This window comes from Chaetura pelagica, unplaced genomic scaffold (assembly GCF_000747805.2).
Source record: "Chaetura pelagica isolate M959 unplaced genomic scaffold, ChaPel_1.0 scaffold103, whole genome shotgun sequence".
Lineage (NCBI taxonomy): Eukaryota > Metazoa > Chordata > Aves > Apodiformes > Apodidae > Chaetura > Chaetura pelagica.
In genome coordinates, this window is record NW_009953004.1 from 1,071,829 (window position 1) to 1,095,179 (window position 23,351).

General features: G+C 35.9%; 1 protein-coding gene across 1 annotated transcript in view; it reads left to right on the forward strand.

Moving 5' to 3' along the window:
• CHM (choroideremia (Rab escort protein 1)) overlaps positions 1–23,351 on the forward strand; it is a 63,024-nt gene that overhangs the window by 25,060 nt on the left and 14,613 nt on the right. Inside the window, exons 5-9 of the mRNA XM_009996603.1 lie at positions 1,181–1,556; positions 3,365–3,481; positions 4,050–4,170; positions 5,831–6,056; positions 19,189–19,266. Coding sequence (XP_009994905.1) covers positions 1,181–1,556; positions 3,365–3,481; positions 4,050–4,170; positions 5,831–6,056; positions 19,189–19,266 — 918 coding nt within the window. The remainder of the gene's footprint in view (positions 1–1,180; positions 1,557–3,364; positions 3,482–4,049; positions 4,171–5,830; positions 6,057–19,188; positions 19,267–23,351) is intronic.

The following is a 23,351-nucleotide window of genomic DNA, read 5'->3' on the forward strand; positions in this document are numbered from 1 at the left end:
ACACAAGGTTTTTGTTCCCTCTGTTAACAGAAATCCTGCCCCCTGCTTCTGTCTGCAAGGCTCCAGATGTAGCATGAGTATTTTTATAAGTATGTGGAGTAATTCCTTACTGTTCAGTGAATTTTAACTATCCTGTTATTGAAATTTTGTACCGTATGGTTGTAGGTCACCTTTAAAATCATAGTTCATTAGTTTTCAACCAAGATTAAATTGTTTATTCCGTCATTAATGGCTTGTAGTGTAGAGATAAAAAGGGAGTGTGAAATTATTGCTCTGCTCCTTTCAGTTACAATGACAATTATTTGATTCATCTCAGCTGGGAGTCTAAACTAAAATTCTAATTTTAACAGTGCTACTTTCTAAGGTATATGTCATTGAAGTTCAAGAGAAAAAGAGGAGATTAAAAAAGGAGGTCTGCTTTATGAGATGAATTACAAAGAACTGTTGTGAAAAGGAAATGGACTATACAGAGTAAATGTTGTGTGGTAATGTCCCCTGCTTTTGACTGGCTGCCTTCATCTGCCATGCACAAATAGCCAACACTTGCATAAAAATACCATTCCTGCATGAAGGAACTTTTGTTCTGTGTGGCTGGTCCTTGAACAGCTGATTCAAATGCAAGGTCAGTGTTGAACAACTAATATGAAAGTTTTACTTCAACTTCTGGTTAAAATAGCATGTTTCCCTTGTGGACGTACTATAATAACAGATGCAAAGCAGTCTCAGTCAGGTAAATCACTTTTCTTCACTGAGCTTGATTTTTATAGTTTCTGAGTTTAATGACTTAAATACATTTTTGGATTTCAGTTTCAAAAGAGTTTTTTAATCCATAGGAAAACCTAGTAAAACTGTGTCACTGTTTCTTTTTTTAAATACTATATTTCTTTTGTATGTACACATGTAGCTGTGTATTGTGTATCACCACAAGACTTCTAATTTTCACATAAAACTCATTCTGTCTTTTGAGTCCATGTAAAATAAGAACTCTAGTTTTTGTTGATCAGTTTTTTTCTCCCCGTATAAAAATTCTCCTCTTGAATTATAGCTTTGCAGTCAGATAACTGAAGTTCTTTAGTGGGTGATACACCTGATTTCGCCAGAATAAAGAAATCCTAAATCTTTTCTTAGCATTTAAGACTTTTAAAAAAGATGTTTTCCCCCATTCTTGTTTTTTCATCAGTCAGGATTCAGCTGAAGGTGTTGAAGAAGTGGGGGCACTGCCAAAGCTGCCTGCCTTTGGAGCCTCTGGTGCTGAGGGGGATGCTGGGGTGTCAGAAAAGGAGTGCCCAGGAGGAGAGAACACCTTGCCCAAGGCAGAGAACCAGGAACCAGGAAAGGAGCCAGACACGGAGCCAGCGAGCCCAGGGGAAGGGAATGATACAGGAATTACCTCTGAGAATGAAAGTTCTCCTGGTACTACGTCAGGCGAGTCCGTCCTGGAGTCCGGAAAAACTGAAGGTGCAGCCTCAGAAACTTCTGCCCAAGAACCAAAGAAGGTGTCTTATTCCCAAATTGTTAGAGAAGGCAGAAGGTTTAATATTGATTTAGTTTCCAAGGTAGGAACTGAATTACTCTTTTCATATTATATTTACTTTTCCTAAAATGTTGGAATTGAAAAAAATATCTTTGCCTGACACGGTGCCTTTGAGGCAAACAAGATGCTCTTGAGAAGCAAGAACTAGTAACTTTAAAACAAAAAAGAGCTATTTCATATGTGCTTTTCAGTGTTCATAACTGTACAGCATAGCTCTGAACTATGTCCATGGAAGCAAATGTAAGTATTATCTACAAAATTGCTCTTTTTAAATAGTACCATTAGAGGAATAGTATTTTTAAACAAGGAAAATCAATCTACATGCAGATTTTTTATGTTTTTCAAATGAACAGTAGTTTTTCTATTGAATTGCTTCCTGGGTTTTAGATTTTCAAATGAAATTCTCATTGACTGTCTATACTGATCTTGGTGCTCTGGCAACTGAAGCATTGAACTGTGATGTATTTCATTGGAAAGAAAAAATAGTTAGAATTAATTCGTAACATAAAAGCTGATTAAAGTTACTTATTATTGTGTTGAATTCCTACTAGTTTGTGTTTTACTCTAGGGAAAAAGTATTAGTCTGATGTATTTGTTATACTGCTTTTAAAATCTGCCTTTTATGTAGTTTAAAGTGTAGGGACATGGCCCTGCAAATGCAAGTTACATGGAAATTTTTCTTAACTTGTGTGCTTCAGGCTATTCCATGTACTCTCCATTGGGAAGTTATTTCAAAGTTCAGTGCTTATTTCTCATATTATGCATGAAGTGATTTCTTTCAAACCTCTGGAAGCTGGAAAAAACCCTAAACTTTCTTCAATAATTTATTAAATTCTTTGTGGAGACACTACAAAATGCATTATTTCACAGTTTGTGTTCCAAATGTAGATAGCTCTTTCATGCCTCATTAGAATGACATCATGAAAATTATAGTGTGCAGTGGTTAAGCAGATACTATTTTGTATCCTTTTATGTGCTGCTGTGTTAAATGCAGTGAATTCCAGAACTTCTGACAGAGTAGTCATCAAGGCACAAGTAGCAGTTTGTGTTGGTTTCTCTTCAGTGTGGGGACACAGGCATTCTCAGTGTCCTCGTTAGGGTTCCAGCAAACCTTTATCTTGAAAATTCCAGTGTGATCACACAAATTCTGTTACTCAGGGCCACAAGACTTGAGACAAATTTAAACTCGTCTCCAATACTTTGCAATTCTGACAGATGTCTTCTGTTAACAGTTACATTTCTGTCCTTTCAATATTGCATAAAATATATGTGGCTTATAGAAAGAGGAAAGGTAGACTTTGTGTTAATCATAAATTAACATAACAGAATGTGACTAAACCTTAAGTGGAAGTTTAAGGAATTTACATTTAGAAAATGGGCCATTATCGTTTCAGGTAATTTAAGAAACAACTAGTGATGATTTACACAGACAGTGTCATGGACTTTACTGATATTAGGAAATTAACATTGTAAAGATACAGTGGTCAAGGAGATAGAGCATACAATATGAAGAGATTATCCAAGATGACAATACAAAAAATTGACACTATGAGTCCCAGGCTAATAAAGCTGAATGAGCAGTAGGCTGACAGCTTCTCCCTTCCCCTTCTCTGGGCTGTCTTGTCTCCTCCACTCATATGGTGTCTTCAGTTAATTTAAGATCATTTTGTACACACTACATCTTGATATTTATTCAGGTTTTACTTTACTGTGTACTGGTAAATAGGTACAGAAAACACTTTACAAATCAATGTTGTTGGTATCACTGTTTCCTTTTGGTGCAAGTGCTTTCTCTGTACTCACCATTTTCTTTTTTCCTTCACTGTGCAGTTGCTTTATTCCCGAGGTCTGTTAATTGATCTTCTGATTAAGTCAAATGTGAGCAGATATGCAGAGTTCAAAAATGCAACACGAATTCTTGCCTTTCGAGAAGGAAAAGTAGAGCAGGTATTGTAAAATACTGTATTGCATATGTTTCATCTCATCTTTTTCAAGTCAAGGAACTTAAATTGGCTTTTTTTGAGAGTTTTGTGACAATAAACTATTACTTTTCCTTAATACTCTGCTTTTTAGGTAATTTCTGGAATGGGAAGGCGTTTGCATGTGTTACATTTAAGTATTTAAAAAAACAACCAACTAAAATCACAGATTTTAGGTTTTCACATTCCTGGCATAAACTTGTCTCTCTGCCACGTAGAAGAAAAGTGGTCAGTGTGTTCATGGCAGCAGGAGATTTTGGCAGAGTTAATTAGCACAGGCTCTTTTGATTAGCTCTGCCTGTGAATTTGAAGGGAAATAAAAAGGAGAAGAGGCTAAACAAGATTTAGAAATGCATTGTGGAAAATAGGTAACTTTTATTATTGTTATAGTAGAAAATATAAATTAAAATGTGAGAAAAGTATCAAAATCATAATAATTTAAAATATTTGTTAGGTAATCAGACTATAGTGCTGCCTGATGCTTTTCCTATCCAGACTATGGAAAGGATCTGAAGTTAGTAAAAAATATTTTCCAGGTACCTTGTTCTAGGGCAGATGTCTTCAACAGCAGACAGCTCACTATGGTGGAAAAGAGGATGCTAATGAAATTTCTGACATTCTGTTTGGACTATGAACAGCACCCAGATGAATACCAAGGTAGTGTTTCATTGTGTACACTCTCTTCTTATGAGTTCATTCAGTTATGCACAATTTTGTTAGCTCTCCTGTGTTTTCACACAATTAATTTTTATTAATTCCTTTTTGAAGAATGCTTTGACCTTTTTGTGACCTTTTCACATCCATGTTAAATTCTTCTGCCTATCACTGACTCTTCTGGTTCCCATATCATTTATTATTTACATTTTTCTTAACAGCAAAATTACGTATTACAGCAAGGTTGCAAAACATGTTTTATCAATTTTAGTTGTTTCCTGCCTTATCCCAGGAATTTTTTAATATGATGTGATTGACCTTATTTTTCTTGTCTGTTTTTTGGGGGGGTAATATGTAAATCTTCACAATATGTTGCCACAAAATCAGAAATTAAAAGTCTCATTTTCTCAATCTTTCAAAGTAGTGTCATGCCTTTTTTTGCAGAAGGCAAGTTCAAAGTGCCTTTATCAGATGTTGGTTTATTAGATGAGAGAAAATCTGAATCAATTTGAGCCATAATGTGCAAAGAATAATGAGCATCAAATCAAAGAGGAAGTTGGCAAACAGGAGAAAGGTGATGGAAACCCCCTCTCTGTTTTGGGTTTACGTACCTCAGTGTACCAAGAACGAAGTGATGTCTTTAGTTGTTGGAGTCTGAAAGTAAATTAAGGCAAAAAAAGAAGAAAAATCTGTCAAACAGAAGTAATGAGGAAAGAGGAATAGTTGAACTATTGATATTGGTTTCAGACTGAAGCATATCAATGCTTTCCTACCTTGACAGTAGCTTGTGTAGGCCTTATATTTGGCATCATCCAGTGTTTAAAAAAAACAACCAGCTGTTAAGATGCTGGGTTGGTTACTTGAACAAGATAAAGGTAAAAACACTGGAGATAATTATTTTCAACATCTGCAAGAGAGAATTGGTCACTATTTAGAATGGTCTGGGCAGACTAGGAGAAAGAGTCTGTAATGAACTCATTAGAAAATCCTGAAGGAGGAAGAACTTATTAGACTAAAATGATTTATTCATTACAGGTAATTTCAGGTGTGTTCCTACGTTTTAAAATAGCCTGGAAATTAACTGGGAGTATTTTGAGTGAGGTTAGCCCCCAAAACAAGGACATGGAGCTCCTGGAGAGAGTCCAGAGAAGGGCCACAAGATGATCTGATGGCTGGAGCAGCTCTGCTCTGGAGACAAGCTGGGAGAGTTGGGGTGCTCAGCCTGGAGAAGAGAAGGCTCCAGGGAGACCTTAGAGCAGCTTCCAGTGCCTGAAGGGGCTCCAGGAAAGCTGGGGAGGGGCTTTGGACAAGGACAGGGACTGAGTGGGCAAGGGGGAATGGATTAAAACTGGAACCGAGGAAATTTAGGTGGGACATGAGGAAGAAATTCTTCACTGTGAGAGTGGTGAGAGCCTGGCCCAGGTTGCCCAGGGAAGCTGTGACTGCCCCATCCCTGGCAGTGTTGAAGGGCAGGTTGGATGGGGCTTGGAGCAACGTGGTCTCTGGTGAGAGATGTCCCTGCCCATGCAGGGGGTTGGATCTGGATGATCTTGAAGGTCCCTTCCAACTCAACCCATTCTATGATTAGTTAAGAATTCCAGAATCCAGAATCCCAGACTCGTCTAGGTTGGAATTAATTTAACAAAATTTGCTTTTTCCTCAGACTATGAGAACAGTACATTTGCTCAGTTTTTAAGAACACGGAAGTTAACCCCCAGCTTGCAGCACTTCATTCTTCACTCTATTGCAATGGTTTCTGAGACTGATTGCAGCACTCTTGATGGTCTTCAGGCAACCAAAAAATTTCTTCAGTGCCTTGGCCGCTATGGCAATACACCTTTTTTGTTTCCTCTGTATGGTCAAGGAGAGATCCCACAGTGCTTCTGCAGGTAAGCTTCACTTTTCTAATTCTTCTCTTCCAAAAAGGAAATTCTTGATAACCTGATGCTAATATATATAATTCAATAGGAATCATCCTGTTAACAATTTCATGTTGGTTTTATTTGGTTTACATTTTCACTGGCTATGAAATTATTCCCCCCCTCAAAGGAAAAAAAGATAAAAAATGTTGGAAGTTATGCTACTGTAATACTTCTTTAATTCTAATAATTTCTTTTTTTGTTACAAAAGCAACTTGCAATAGCTATTTGGTTTAGTGGCAGCCTGGAGTACTAAGTACTAGGAAGTGAGAAAGAGAATTTAACTCATATGTAGCTATCCTTTTTTCATACTGACAGAGGAGGCTTGGAACAATGTCTGTCCAAGAGGATGACTGTGCATTTTGGTATGTTGAGATAAATTGTGGTTCAGTCTTCCTGAAGTTATGGAAAGATACCTGTTTTCAGTTTGTGTTACTAGTTAATATTGAGAGTGCATGTATACCAGTCATAGGTAGATATTTTATAATTAACTCAATTTTTCTGAAATGTGTCCAGTGTATTAAATTTAAAAAATGTGTAATTCTTTCACCTCTGTGACATCACAGACTTATACAAACACTGCAACTGGTGTGAAATCGTGTCTTTATTCTCTCAGCATCATTTTGTGGATCTGTACAGACCACAAGCTTTCACCTTTGGCTTGAACAGCAGAAAAGATACCACAAAGCCCTGTTACTCTGAGCCATATACGGGGTGCAGTTTTACATTAGAACATCTTAAACAGCAGTGTAAGCACTACTTGAGCCCTAGAAAGTAATTACAACAAAACACCCTATTGATTCCAGGGTAAACCAACATCCACTTCAACCTCTTTACTTGAACTGTGGGCAATGATAACGTGGCTGTCAGTGTAATTCCTGAGGGGTGCTGGGGTTTGTAGCTCTAGCAGAGGACTTTTTGGTGAATGCTTTTGAGGACCTTCAAAAATGCATGTGCAGAGGGTGGGTGGTTTTGATTTTCTGTTGTTTCCAGTAGTTCAACTGGCTTTTAAAAGGCTGAGGGTTTTTTTAAATCTTTTTTTGTTGTTGTTGGCAAGCAGCCTTTCCATCTGCTCTATGTGGGTTTTTAATGTAGGTCTGAAGTAAACATTAGCTCTATTTTGAAAAAGCAGTGTTGCATGGTGAGGCTGTTTTGTTGTCTGAGTGGTACATTTGTGTATCATTGGTATAAAAGTGCAAAGTCTTACCTGATTTTTTCTTTATTGGTGGACAAGTTCTGCTTTTTACATGTGTTCTACTATTAAGAAATTCTGGTTTACAGCATGCTGTTGGACATTGTTTCTGTCTGTTCTGTATGATAGATTCTGTTTTAATTCTCTATAACAGTACTTAAATTACTGCTAGAGGAATGGCCATAGCAGCTTGAGTCTATTTGGCAGTATCTAGGATGAATGCAATTATATGTTGATAGGAACATTCTGGAAGAGTTATCACAGTTGGTGGAAGGTGTCTATAAAATAGCTGGTTGCAACCAGCAGTTGGCCATATTGTGGAAGGTCTTCCTTGGCCTTAGCAAGTAATGAAGGCCACGTGGAATTGTGCTATATGATGTGTATATATGCAGATTACCTGATGTTGCCATCAATTCATAGACAGCTAGATGTTGCTCTGTACTGCATTAAATAGAAATGTTCTTTGGCAAGTTCATCTTTTGGCAATAGCCTTTTATCTGTGCCTGCAACTGTATTTGTAGGGAGACTTTTTAAAATGTGTTCTTAAGTGCTTGAACAAACAATTTCTGGAAAAGAATTGTCTGCAGGTAAGTAGTCTGGACACAGCCATGCAAGTTTTGATGTCTGCAGGTTTTATGAATGTCTTCCTGTCTTTATCGGACTTCATGTGGAACCAGGTATCTGTATATGACCAACAGATTAATAAATCAAAATATTATCAAAGCCATTATAGTAGTACAGGTTTTGCAGTTAGACTTTCTTGGCTTCATATGCCTGTGAAAAAAGTAAATTTAATAATTAACATTGAAATTAGAATTATTGTTTTTTCAGTATAGGTTCTTCTCAATATAATTTTTCTCGTGTTCTTGAAAGCCCTTTGACTTTACTTCCTTTAATTACCAACACATGCAGTTTTCTGGTCTCTAAGAGTAATATACTTCAAGGCTTAGCAATAATGGTGCCTGAAAGTCTTATCAATATTTTTATCAGAGAATGATTCTGTGATCACAGGAATTCATAAGAGGTTGTGAACTTTCTGTTTATGCCCTTTTATTGCTGCATCTTGGGCTTTTTTGTTAAATTGTAAGTCTTACAGTAGGGACAGTATTTTACTAGTTGAAGCAAATTACTCTGTCAAACCAAGGGGTAATTCTACTTTTAAAAGGTCTGTATTACAAACATTCTAACCCAAAATTAAGTCGAAATGTCTTTGTTTTGAAGTGAAGAATTGAGGAGGCCGTTGCAATTTTTTTTTTAGATGAATCACAGTTTTTATATGTGGTCTGCCTTGGGCATTATGTCTTGCTGCAAACTGAGCATTATCCAAAGAATACTGCTCAGACTGTAGAGTGAAGTGGCGACACCACAACCTATACATCATACCCTACAGTTTTTATCACCAGGTTATCAGAGGAAGGTGTCACCTGTTCTGTGATTTCTAACCACCGCTCTATATTCTGTTTTAATGTAAACCTCTTAAGCGTTTCTTGCAGCCAGTTACACTGTGTGTTCTCATCAAGGCTACTGTTATAAATGGCATGCATGCATATTTATGTGAATGAGTCAAAGACATTTGTAAGTCACATCCTTGCATTCTAAATGAATTCTGCATAAACAGTGCAACGTTTTATAACTACTGACGACACTTGAGCGAGTAAAAGAGGCGTTAGTTCTTTATTGGTTTAAACAGGTATGGTTTAGGAGAGAAAATTAAACTTTTATATCTCTGTAATGTACCTCCCAATATGTTGAGGTACAGATGTGAGATTTCTCTCTCCATAAATTGGGTTCATGGTACAAGGAAGGTCATTGGAACCTTCGTGCAAGCTGACAAGCAGCAAAACTTTTCCTGGCTGGTAGAAGAGCTTCTTTGGTTCAAACTTGTTGGCATGAAGCTGTTACATCTCTTTCTTTCTAATCCAGTGGTGGTATTAAGCCTTTACATTTGATATGCTAGACATCAGATGCCAAAACTTGAGTATGTGAGGTAGTAGAGAAACCAATATATGTCTTGCAGTTTGCTGTTAAAATGTAATACAGCTTTCATTTTCTTGGAAAAACCTCACTAAAGAATATCTGTGTTTTCGGCATCAGTGTAAACTGTAAGGCCTCAGTGAGGCAACATTTAGAATATGGTGATGGTTTTGATGTTTCTTTGTTTTTAGAAAACATGAGGAAATAACCCAAATAGTTCCTGATGTAGGAAGTTAATGTTAAAATGCTCAGCTTCCAAATTTTCCTTTGTAACTGGAAAAGGTGTTTGACTTAAAAATCTGAAATAGTTATCAAATATTAGAATATTAACTCCTTTATGAACTACAAGTTGTGATATAAGCTAATGAAGAGGCAAGTCATAATAAGACTTTTTTTTCTTACAGCTTTTGTATGTTGTACAAAATTCCTCTTTTGTGACTCAAACCTTCCAGATTTTCAGAAGCAAAAACTTACTGAGTTTTTTGTGATTTGAGAGAGTGTAAATGCTATTTTACAGGTGTTGTTTCGTGTAGTTCACTTTGACAGTTCACCTCAGCAAAATAAGCCTCTTAATTTCAGATTTCTTTTGAGGAGACCTTTCTGGAAGCTTTCAGTTCTGATTCTCTTCACCCATGACCAGTGTTGCTCAATGAATGACGACTGAGAAGTCATTGTAGGTTGTGGTCTCATGTCTGTGGTTTTTCTCAGTGGCTTCTTTGTGAACACACTGAATTTTAGGGGAGACTGTGCATAGTTGCTCTGCAGTTCGGTTTCAGCTCCTTTGTGGACCCTTGCAAATATGAACATTCAAATGGAAACAAGGTTTTTTTCAGGAGTAGTAGCACAGTTGGGTTTTTTTTGTGTATTTGGTGGGCAGTGTAGCCTTTTTTTAGTAGTTGTTACAGATCCTAGCTGAAATTAGTCATTTTTGTGTCAGTGCCAATGACAGTAGTAATTTTGTGATGGAAGAAAGATCTGATGAAGCCGGTTCATCTCTTTCAGTCCCTATATTTACAAGAAGATTAAGAGTCCAGGCTGAGATATGATGGATTGTGTGATTGATTTGGAAGGTTCCTGTATATATTTAAAAAATGAATTATCACTTTTTATCCTTGCATTGGAGCTATTATCTGCTGTAAATGTCAAAGCTTCTGAGGTAGTCTCAGGTACATTCATATTTCTGATTATGTCCATGTTACAATCTCTAGGAACGTTTTTGTGGTCTGAAATCCCGACTGGACTTTAGAAAACCTGACTGTGATAAACACTTAAAATTGTTATATTAAAAATTTAGTGCAACACCTTTTTTGTTTAAATCTATATATGAGTATTGTGTCTCTACATGGAAGCAATATGCATAACTCTTCTGTATGTTAATTGTATGATTTGACATATTAATAAGAAAATCAAACAATATTAATTCCTTTTGATGTGACAGATATGAGTCCTAGCAAAGGTGTGGAACTCTGTGCAAGTGTGGAAGAATCACAGGAGATTGTTTTTCTGAGATAGGAGTTCAGTGCTACATTCCAAAATACACAATTTTCATTTTTATGTATCTCTTCTCACTTAAAATTACTCTGTTTCTTTGGACCTGAAAATTTATTTTGAATTTACTGCTAACTTAACAGTACTATGTGTTTTTTTCCTAAAATACTGAGTAGTAAGAGTACCTGCAGTGCTACTTTCTTAATTGTTTTCATTTGTATTTCAGTGAAATTATTAAACTTTTGATATAGTTTGGCTTTTAAAGACAAACTTGATATATTTCTCTTCACTTTCTTGGCAGATGAATGCAAAATGGGCAAGTGTAGTTAGCACGATTGTTTGTAGGATCAGTTGCTTGTTTTTCCTGTAAGGAGAAACTCTTTCTTGGGATAAACACCAGGGAAGTGAGATAATCCATCATTCTGAGACCTGCTCACTGATGATGGACGGATAGATTGGTAAAGTAACTCAATAATCTTCATTTTTTTCAGGTTATTCACAGATCAGTGAGCATTGTTGTTAATGAAGCTATGGAATGCTTTTGTGTCCTTGCCCACATTATTTCTCAGATTTTGACAGGAAAAGACTTGTAATTTGTACATAACCTTTGTTGTGAAATGCATTCTGAGTGTATGAAACTTTGGAAATGCCGTCCCATTTTCAATTTTTATCTTTCTTCTCCAGTTCTTTGTTTAAAAAAATTATTTGCAAAGAGGAGACCTTTTCTGCTCATTAATTCACTGAGTAGAAATACAGTGTTTTGAGAAGTTTATACCTTATGAAGGCCCTCAGCCATTGGACTGTATCACATGGGATGCTCTGAATCATACTGATGCTGTCAAAGTACATTGATTTTAGATCCCTAACTAGGCATGGAGAAAGCTTCAGTCAAATAATGGTATTATAGGGGTTAGAATATACCCTGTGGTATAGGAAGAAATAAATGTAACATTATCTGTTTTAGAAAGTTGAAAATTATTTATATTGTCCTACTCTCGTTCTTGATCACTCACACATTAGGAATTGAAAAGCATGAGATACAAATGCTATTATGAGTTGATATTTCAGTAATTACTCACTTTAATAATTAGGACAACAATAATCATATAAAGAGAGTGTATCTAATACATGATTTGGTATTATCTCTCAACAGTCTCCTAACGCATAAATTACCCTCCTTGTGTGATGTGCAGATTCTGCCTTATATTTTCTTCCTGAGAATTATGGTTCAGACATCCAAGTAGGTTACAGCATTATCAGAAGATCTGAGGAAATGACATGATTGTTTATTATTGCAGCAAATCTGGGATGTAAATGCAAATGTAATTTAGCAGGCTTCTTTTCCATTAAACTGGAAGACAGAAAGGTAGCTTCCAAAACATTAATGAATTAGTAAAATAGTCCTTGAATTTCATTGAGGGTTAAGATAACATGAATTTTTATGTCTTTTCTGGAGGCAGAGAACACAAACATGGGTTTTATAGATGAGCTAATGCTTAGTGACTGGTTTCTAGTCTCTCATTTTTGTTTCTCTGCCCTACAGTGCTGACTTCCCAAGCTCCTCTTTGAGGGCAGAACTGTTGTGTAATTGCAGCTAAAAGACCTTGTGCAAGGAAGAGCTGCTTTTCTTCCAACGTCAATAGAACTTAGATCCAGGCAGGTCTCATACTTCACCTTCCATAAAGATTAGTCTTCAGAGTGCATTTGCAGTTAACTACCTTCACAGCAGAACAGAAACCATTGGATTTTTTTCCCTTTGTTTTTTCTCCTGCCTTCTTAAAATTTCCACAGTACTTCAGCCCTAATTTCTAGGACATTTGCTAGTTAAATAGTTGAATTTGTTACCTGATGGATCCTCAGCTTACTTACATCTAAATAATTTGGCATCCCTGAGAATGATTCTTAACCTAGATTCACTAATAAGTACTGTTAATTGCAATGTCCTTGGGAAATATTTCTATAATTCTTCCATTTCATAAGCCTGTATTAAGCAGCTTTATTTTCAAATTCTGGTAAACTTTTTTCAAGCAGTTATTCTAGTACAGCTACAATATGGTTAAAATGTGGTGTTTACCCTCTAGTTAATTTCAGATCTTTGCCCAAAACCCAGTTGAGGGTACACTATGCAAAGTAATTGCAATTTTCTAGCTATTTCACTTTGAAGCCTCTTTTTAGGTCATTTAATAAGGCAAAATGCAAGTTCACTGAGTAAATTTGTTGAACAAACTATTAAGGGTTAGCAATGTCTTTATTTTAAGAAACAGCACTTTTTACCCTGTGATTATGACTGTTGACCATCTTGACAAAACTTCAAGGCTCCAAAACAACTCATTGTAGACCAGTCTTAGATTCTTTTCCTCAAATTTTGAATTTTTGCTGGCAAGACTAGCCTCTTATTTCTTAGGATCAGTTGTCATCTTTGAACAGTGTTTGGATTTACTTTGCAGTTTCTGAAAGCACAATAAATTCATTCTGAAACAGAATTTATTAATATCCTTTTTGCTTCAACAGGTGACGATACTTTTCTCTTAATACATTAATGGGACTGTTTCTGGCTGTACTTTTACCTAGATACATTTTCATAGTTCTCTGTGACTTACAGCTGTTTGCTAAAACCTTAAGCATTTTCTATCCTCCTGAGATTTTCTTGTAAACTTTCAGCAAACTTTAAATTTATCATTCTTTCTAAATGCTTTATGTAAGAAGGCTAAATCCAAGAAAGTTTATTTTTAAAAAATAAACAGAAGCCCACAAAACTCTTCTGCAAGAAAGAGCATTTGTGATCAAGAGAGCAATTTAAAACCTGATGCAAATCTGATATTTTTTAAAATGTATTTGATGAGAAGACCTGCTAGCATGGTGTATTCTAGTCATCAAGAGATTATGGTCAACTTTGTGTGTTGTGGTTTTTTTTGCTTTCCTGGGTATTGAGAGACCTACTTCTGACACAGGTATCTTTCCCCCCTCTTAAGTGTTCAAGTTGTAGGATGTCACATTTATTTTCTCATAAACAAATAAATGAGATTAATCTTACATAAAAAAACTTGGCTTTCAAAACCCTTGTATGCTAAATGGTTGGTTTTTTCCTGCAGAGATTCTTTATTTCCAGTTGTACAGAGAATTCTTCTCAAGGGTATCTAATCCCTCTGTAGCTCTCATGAAGTTCACATCTTTTTTTCTCACTCACCAGCAGTAAGATCCTACAAGAAACTGAAGTTAGGTGACTTGTTTGCAACTTGCCTTGCAAATTACAGGTCTAATCCATCAAATGCTAGTATCACGCGTTGTACACGTGTTAGCACCTTTTTCTGCTGTTATCGTATTTGTGCAACTTCAGTATTTCTCAAACGAGGATTTTTATTAGGTGGTTATTTACATGTGGAAGAAACCAGTTGCACAGTGGAGGGCTGGCAGAACAGGATGGCTGTCAAGTGTACACATCCTTACAGAACAGTTTTGTCATGTTGATGACTTTCAAGTGCATTATTAGATAATCCTGTCTCTCCTTTATTTGTATTAGGGATGCATTAATGGATACAACTAAGCTTCTTTTCCACAACTCCTAAGACTCTCTAAACAACTCTTCTACAAGAGTCATGAGTAATGTAGCCCTTGTATGGGTATGAAGCTTGCCAACAGTGCAGGTGCTTAAATTACAGGCACTTTAATAACAGAAAACAGAGCTTATACTTGGCCTTACTTTTATCAACAGAGCTGTCTGAGGTTTTTTATGGTCACATTAACTTTTCCAATAGCTCTCAAAATCAGGATAGTTCTGGTTGACATTGATTATTCATTATTTCTTCAGTGCTGGTTTGTTTGTATTTGTTTTTTTCCTGTATCCAGATGGGTGCACATACAGGGACTTGACTTTTTCATGGGAACTCTGTGTTGAGAAAATCAAATATGTATATAATTTATTTTTTTTTACTGTAGGCATTTTATTAATTTTATTTGTCTGCATGCTACTTTTTTATGTTTTTAGAACATACAACAATATTGTAGAAATTCTAAAGTTTAGGGACCTGTCAGGATACACAGAATTTAATGTAAGAACCAGGTCACAGCTTGCTTTGTCTGTAAAAAATAAATTGAAAGAGGACAATTAATTGAGCATTTGGTGTGTTTTTCTTTGATCTTTCTCCAAAGCTCAATGTGCTGTACTTGCAGTATTCATCTGTAAGGAAGGAAGCAAATAGTTTTTGCTATAGAAAACTGTGCAGTTGGAAAAAAATGTGTTCAGTTTTTTAATTAACCATTCCATTCATTTTCAAAAGTAGAAGACAATCTTTACACCAGAAAAAAAATAACTTCATGTATTTGTGAAACTATGTGGTATGATTTTCTAATTCTTTCTGTAGTTTCAGAATGAACTAAGGGTAAGTCTCTAATTCAAGGTGTTTATGGTGTATCTGTGTTAAAAATCAAGATGTCAGATGGAGAGACACTCTATTTTTGTTCAATTAATATCGGAGAGCATTACATCAAAGCAGTAAACTCCTCTTGTAGCAACAGATGCAGCAACCCTGAAGCCTATTTTCTCTCTTGTTACATTAGCGTTTAATTAAAGAAAACAACTAGTTGGAGGCAGTTACTTTCTGTGAAATGTAATGAAGATTTATTTTGTAAGTGACCTTCACTGTATTAGCTGAATCAGTAATCAGTAAAATTAATAGAATAATCAAATTATATACAAACTCATAAATCATCGCCAATGTGCTGTCAAAAATTCAGCTTTTAATATGTCCCATTGTTTCACAGCTGTATTAAAAATTACAACTGCTGATTCCTGCCTTGATGGGAACTGAAATGGCATTTAAAGGCTGTGTATGATGGAGGGCTACCAGGCCAAAAATTTTCACAACTGTTAATTTAGCAGTAATATGATTTGATGTCAGCAGGGCAAAGTTGAAGTTGAGTACAGTGTTGTTGCTATCTTTCAACAAAACTTGAAATATTGGTGCAGGCAGTCGCCAGTTAATTAGAGTAATATCAGCTTAAATGTCTGTCATTTAGGGTTAATGGTATCAAAGAGTTGCCTTGTACTTGAAAGTACAGTCAAATCATCTCGAGTAGCCTATTGTATGAGTGTGATGTTAACACAATTATCTTACTTTGCCATAAATTATTGGGATGCCTTCTACTTTAATATTTCAATTTCTATATTTAAAGAATTTTGGCAAGTTCTTCCTAATCATGTCATTTTTCATGCTGGGCTGTTTTAATAGGTGTTTTGGCTCTTTGTAATTGCTTACCACAACACAATCAAAATTCCTCTCCATTTTCATTTAAAAAGAAGTTTTCCTCTGGCCTACTATGAAAACAGGTCATGCCCTCCTCTGCTGGCTAGCAAGCTACTCTTGAAAATAAGTAATTCACATTTTTGTGCAGCCAAGCAGCAAAGTTCTTTCAAAGCAGGCTAGAAAAACAAAGTGCATATATCAAAAAGCCCGTGACTGTGGTTGAAGTCAAAGAAAAAATATAATTTATAGTTTTTAACAAAGGAATCTTAGTTCTAGTTAGGTTAATAGCATTATTCTTTTATACAACATATGAAATAAATTAATCTGAGTTGGTTGGAGAGATCTTGATGCATGCTTTGTCAGGCAAGAAGCCATTGATTGCAACATTAGAGATAATAAGCCCATAGCTTGAGGCTCTTGAATAATTCTTCGGTGGATGTTTAACCTTTGTGTCATCTTCCACATTCTCCAGACAGCCAAGGTTGGGTTTCCAGATGGTGTATATTCTCCCTGCTTTTCCATGGGTAGAAGAGGTATTTCTAGGGCGCTGGGTCTCCTAATTTGGGCAGTAGGAAGTGGTGTTGCTGACATTTCTGTGGACTGCTGCCTTGTGTTTAGAAGTCAGCTAGATGCGGTGCTTGGAAATACAGCTTAGTGCTGGACTTGGTGGAATAGGGGTAATGGTTGGACTCAATGATCTTGAAGGTCTTTTCCAACCAAAGTGATTCTGGAGTGCAGCTGAGAGAGCTGTTAGTAAAGCAGGAAAATTCAGAAGAACTATGTTCCACTAAATCAGCCTGCCTTTCTCTTACTGATTGTTTGCTGTGGCCAGTTGGATGCCTAGTTAGTGCTTAGAAAGGTACTAGACATGTGGTCACACTCATCTGTTAAATTACAGGGTAAACTCTACCAGAAGATAAATGGAATTACACATTGTTACTTTAAATGCAGTATCTCAGCAGACTGTTAATGAAGTAGCAGGTGTATTTTCTAATTTTTATGCCCTCCCAGTTTCAGCTCTATGCTTTCATCTGCTGAACATCAAATGTCTGGGTCCTAAAGCTGAGCTGAATAACAGCAACTCAGACAACTCCCTCTGTCCTTCTTCAGCACAGTGGAATGGAACAGTGTTTCACTGCACTGAATGTGCTGCTGCCTGTTTTATGATTTACTCATAAGAGGCTATTCACTTTTGAATAATAGGGATCACAAGAAGAGCACAGGTGTATTTAAGTTGTAGGACAAAGTTAAAAGTGTCAAATGTCACTTGATAGCTGTTGACAGTTGTCTCTGATAGAGCAGTTCTTTCTGAGAAAAGGATATGCATATTTTGTCAATATGCAAATTATTTCTTCACTTTATCTCTTCAGTATACAGAGAAGAGGTCAGTGATAGCTGATTCATCTGAGTGCACCACTGAAGATTCTTAAATAAGCAAATAAATAGACTACGTTCAAGATTCCCAAGATAGATCAGACATTGTGAACAGTCCAAACCTGAAATGAAATTGTAAGGAATCAGACACATCTCCCACATCTTTTTTCTTTACGTTTTTCCACTAAGTAATTTCCATCCTTACTTGAAATTTTAAAGACAAATAATATTTCCTTTTTAACCTAATATGAAAAAAAAATATATTTTCTTGATGGTTTTCCTTTTGTTACACCAAGTTCTAGAGAGCTTCATCCTCTGTATTTTGTATTTTTCCTTATAATAAGAATGCCCCTGAAATAATGCACTGTAAACAATAAACTGACTGAAATTTATCTTAGTTCACAGTTAATCATGAAGCTTTGTCTTTGAGACTCCCTAACATATATCCTGTTTCTGTAAGATGGTTAATTTGTCAGCCTTGTAGTGCTCTCATGGAAAGTTTAAACAGGTTTTTTTTAAAGTACATAGCAAAAAGGATTTTGGTGGGTTTTTACTTGCTTGGCAGCATTTCGAAGAATGTGGGCGTTTATTAAAAACTTTCAGGAGCTAGAAACAAAAAGAATTTTAAAACAAGTGTTGTGACAATTATTTCAATGTTAATTTGGGTCCAGTAACAATTGTAGCCGTCACTTGAGGAAACCAGACTTTAATTTTTTGTGAATTAATTGACTTTGTGTCTCATCAAATCAACAGAAGAGTAATTCGCAGAGATTAAGCCTGGCTTTTGACAGATGGAAGTTAGGCTGCAGGGAATAACCTGGGATCATGTTTATCACCAAACCAAATTAATTTTTACTGTGCAGCTTTACCAGAGGAGCACTTTCAGACATTGTGCATAGGATAGATTGGTCTGGTGAAGAGTTTCAGTCAGAGATATCTTCAAGGAGGTGATTAAACAGCCTGGCTAGTGATAAAATCTTGCAGTGCACTTACATCACATGGAGTTCCTTATATTTAAATGTCGTAACCTGGTGTCCTTAAATTCTGAGACTCTTTCAAGTTTAGAAACAGATGAGTTGCAATGTTGGCTTAATGTTTGGGTAGTGTCATCTTCTTTTATCTAGGTACTTTGTTTTGTTAATAAATAGAAAACTACAAAATAGCTCAGTATACTTTAGCTTTTGAAAAACTGACCTGTGAAGCTGCTTCCTATGTTAATTTAGGAATTTTTTTCTCATCAGTCCGTGCACAGAATATCTTAAATGACTGTATCATAACATAAACAGAACCTGGAGGAATCACTATTTTAAGAGGTCATCTTCAGATCGTAAGAAGTTTTCATTCTGTTGGGGCATTTCTCAATGCCCTCAACATTTAAACTGCTTATAGCTAATGAAGTTCCCACTGTAAATTTTGCAAGAGTAGAGAAATAACTTCCAATTCACACATAGAACTCTAGTAGGAGTTTGGTGCATTTATTGTGTCCTCTTACATTCTGGTTCCATACCATGTGCAATCTAGTGTGGTCAGTAGATATTCTCTGCATCTTCAGTAAATAGATGCTTTTCCACCCTGAATGGCTGAGGATGGTAATAGAAAATGAGTTCTCAAGCTAATTTAGGGGACTAAGATAAATGCTGATACAAAAAAAAATAATTCAGAGCGTATCCTTTACAAAAACTGTTTTGATTGGTGTTTGTCTGATTGAGAAATTCAGTCGTGTCATTAAAAACGAGCTACGACACGCACAGTGCATTGCTTATAACACACAGAGTGATTACAATTACTCATGAGAGGAGTAACCTTTCTTTTTTCCCCACTATGTTTCTAGGATGTGTGCTGTGTTTGGTGGGATCTATTGTCTTCGCCATCCCGTGCAGTGCCTGGTAGTGGACAAAGAGTCTGGCCGGTAAGGGTAATAGAAGTAACCTGCTGTTTACATACAAAATACTGATGAAAAATGTGTGAAGTCAGTTTAAAAAAAAATGATTCTTCCAAGATCCTCCTTGGTATTAATAACACATCAACCTTGATTAAAAGTAATTTGTGTATAGGTCCTCCAGAACAAGGGAAGTGGGTCTAGAATATAGAAACTAAATTAATTTCCCTGCAATATTACTACAGCTCCTGATCACCCAAGCTTGGAAGACAAATCATTTCAGCTGCCGGGGGGCTGGTGATGAGTGATGTTAGTTTTCCTTGTGGCCTTACCTACTCTAATTGATTTTCATCAGATGACAACAAAGCCCTCTGTTATTGCATTTTTAAAAATGGAGCTCACCTAAAGACTCATCAGATTAATCTTTGCTGATAATGCATGTCACTCCAAGAGAAAAGACTTTAATGAGTTTTTAGGTAGATTGTTGTCATAAACTATGCTGCCCTCTTATCCTAGGATAAATTCTTCTACAACAATATCAAGCCTGTGGGCAGGTTTAAAGTTGAGCTAGGAAAAATCAACCCAGACTTTTTTCCATAGTGGCATTTTTCTCTCCTCTGTAAATTGTCATCGTTACTGTTACTTCCATTCTATCAGTTATTCAGCCAACTTCAGACTTGGGCTCACTTGAAAACTCTGGTTTCAACTTAGTTTTTGTAGTTGAAAAGTTCAAATGTTCTGTAGAAAAATTTCAAAATTAAGCTGTAAAATAGGTAATAACTTTTTATTAGGAAAATTAGTGCTTAAATGATTAGTGTAATGTGTTTACTACCCAGTTGCACTGCACATTTCATTCTTTGAGCATGGTATTTCCACCTAGATTTGTCATGACATACACAAGTAGTGTCCCTGACATTCTGTGTGCAAGTCTGTATCTTTCTGTCAGTTCTTTAAGATTCTGAAGTTCATTGCATAGTTTCAGACTTGAGATGCAAATGTATTAGTATTTCATCATGTGTTGTTGTTTTAAGTGCATCGTTCATACACAAAGGAAATGCCCCTTTCATAAACTGTAGCTTATTTTAGTAGTAATATTTGACCTGTAAGCAACTTAATTTTCCAAACATGTTTAAATGGTTTAATTACATTTTCAGAGGGACAAAGCTTACAGTTTTTAGCAACTTCAAAACACAGCTCTCTGGAGATCTTAACTGGTCAGAGGTGCTCGTTGCCTCGGTTTCCTGCTTCCTTTGCACGTTCTGAACACCTTTGACATTCACGTTTTCTTTGTTAAGTTTATATGTATTCTGAAAGAGGTAGAGTGCTGCTTTTCCTTTAACCTGCTTTTAATTTTTGGATCTAATAAGTTCCTGGGGGTTCCGGATAGGTTTTAAGTGTCTTTTGGTGGCTATTAGGCTGCTTTACTGGTTCTCGTATGCCCATTTTCACTTAAAACTGAAGGATAGATTTTTGAGTGCAGAATTACTGAAATATTTTTAAGAGACTTGACCAGACTTTCATTATTCCAAAACGATTGGTCTTTTAATCATGCCATTATCTGAAGCCCAACACATCTGTTTTTTCAGGTCTAGTCACCTCCCTTTTCCTTGGGGCCACCTGCCTGCTTCTGTTGTCCCTTTTTGGGTCTCCAAATGTTTCAGAGAAGGTATTTTACCAAATAGCATTTATACCTTAAAATAAAAGTAAACAAAAAAAAGATATGCAGAGAAGTGTCAGACTTCTTTGAGATAATGAAAACAAAGGAGTCTAGGTTAAAATATATATTTTAAAAGTTCTCAGCAATGAAAGAAGGATCATATAATGTTCTCTTTTTTCCTTAATATATTTTAAAAAGCTCAAACATCTTCTTCACCATAGCAAAATGTCACTCAAACAGCTGAGTTTCTCTGACCCAGGTATGTTTTCATTTGGTTATGTTATTTTATCATTATTTTCTGTCACCTGAATACAAGCTGAATCAATCCTTGCTGGGTCTTTTCCTAGAGTTTTCCTTAGCAAGCTGTCCAGTTTGTTGCCAAGATTATCACCATTTCCTTTCCTTTTTTCTTTCTTCATGTTCTCTTTCCTTAATGTGTGTTCCCTCCCTGCATCAGATCTAATTTCATCTTGACTTTGGCCTTCAGTGTTTTCCCTAATATAAACCAGCTATCAACTTGTTAATGAGGGTATTTATGAGTTGCTGGGCTTTTGAGTCAACAGACCATTAATAGTAATTGGCAATAGGCAAATTCATATCTCGTTGTCACTGCAGCTGGCTCTGTAGTTTCAGAGGCAGCTTACCTTGGTTACAAATAGGTTGAACTCCCACCAGTAGAAATCTTAACTTCAGTATTCATTCTTATTTTGTAAGAACCTTCCCTAAGCTTCCAAATTTCATCAAGATCTTAGTGCAGGGGTTTTTTTCACTGCTATAATGCTTCTTTTTTAAAGAAAATTTACACTTGTAGCTACAGCCTTGATTTGCTTCTCAAACTTTTTGTTGATAGTTTGGAGTTTAACCTGAAGTCCCTAAATATCACCAAAGTTGATTGCAACTACTTTCTAGACATGGCTAACATTCCCTCCAATAGAAGAAAAATAAGAACTTTTTCCTTTTTTAGTGCCCAGAGCTGTATATACAGGGAGCAGTAGATTTCACCCTCAACCATACCCTTATTTTTATCATGTTTAATCATAGTTTCACAAAATCATAGTTTGTAAAAACAAGATTCAGGGAAGACAGTTGGAAAGGATTGAAACTTTTAGACAGACCTGTTTTTGAGGTCTTGAACATTACTGGGTTTTAGGTATTGTTTCAAATTAGATCTGCTGTTTCAGCACATACACAGAACATCCCGTGTTCTTGATAGAACTCTGATGTTCTGCTAGAAAATAAAAACCACATCATATTGCTTAGGTTGAGGGAAAAACACATTGAATGTATGTATAAAAAATATTTTTTATTTTTAATTTTCTCCATGTTTATTGTAGGTCACTTACTTGGTTACATATAATAAAACTTAAAGTATTTTAAATTGCCCAGATTGCATTAATAAAAGTGGTAGGCATTTCATGTTGATCACACTTCACATATGTTTTCAATTACATAATTCAGTCTCAAGAATGGAAAAGATGTGATAAATGGAAATTTATACATCTGTAATAAAAAGATAGAGCAAACACAGTAATTTACATATCTTTCTTGAAATATTGCATACTGGCTTTGTCAGTGCTGGTAAGTCCATTTCAAGGATGTCGCCCTTAGTCCATTAGTTTGGATAATGAGCCCTATAAAGTACATTTATAACTCGTGGCACTGCAAGGAGATGGATTCTAATTTTCATCCTTTTATCTAGACACATTGAAAGAAGGTCAATGGAGGGTTCTGTATGATTCATTGTCCCAACACATATCAGATGACAGAGACCTGATAATGTCAGTGCATAAGTGTTTTCCATATTTGGAAGCAGTACTTGAAAGAAATTTTCTCAGCAACATCCTTTGAAGTGAAGTGGAGACTGAAATTTAAAGTGCTGTCTCTTTTTCTGTTTAAATTCTTATCAAACAGATGACCTGATAGCTGTTCCTGAACAAAGGAGAGGAAACAACACTTAGCAGGAAAATAGAAAGTGTGTAGCTGTTTTTGCTGGCTTTGAGTGATGCAACATGACATTTAATCAACCTTTCCCCTTCGATAATGTTTAGGGGGGTGGTAGGGGAAATAGTTTGATAAACAATAGGAAAGGTTATAATTAGAAATGAACTGTAGCAGCTTGCCTTGCTTGTTTATTTGCAGTATTCAAATGAGTGCTGAAGAATGAAATCAGTTAGGTTAACAAGAAGCAAAAGCTTGTGAGTTTTAAGTTGTGAGTGAAACATATTGAGTAGAATGTGATTGAGACTATATGAAGATGACTGCATGTGCTATTAGACTATCATTAGACTTTCCTTTTAATCATTGTTTTCAAGGTATGACTTGAATTTGAAAATGTGTATATATTTGTAGTCTCCAGGTTCCTCTGAAATCAACATTAAAAGTTTGTGTTATAAAAACATGCTTGTCATTGACCTCTTAAGTTTCTAAGTAACTGTGGTGTGCAGCCTCTTCCAAATCT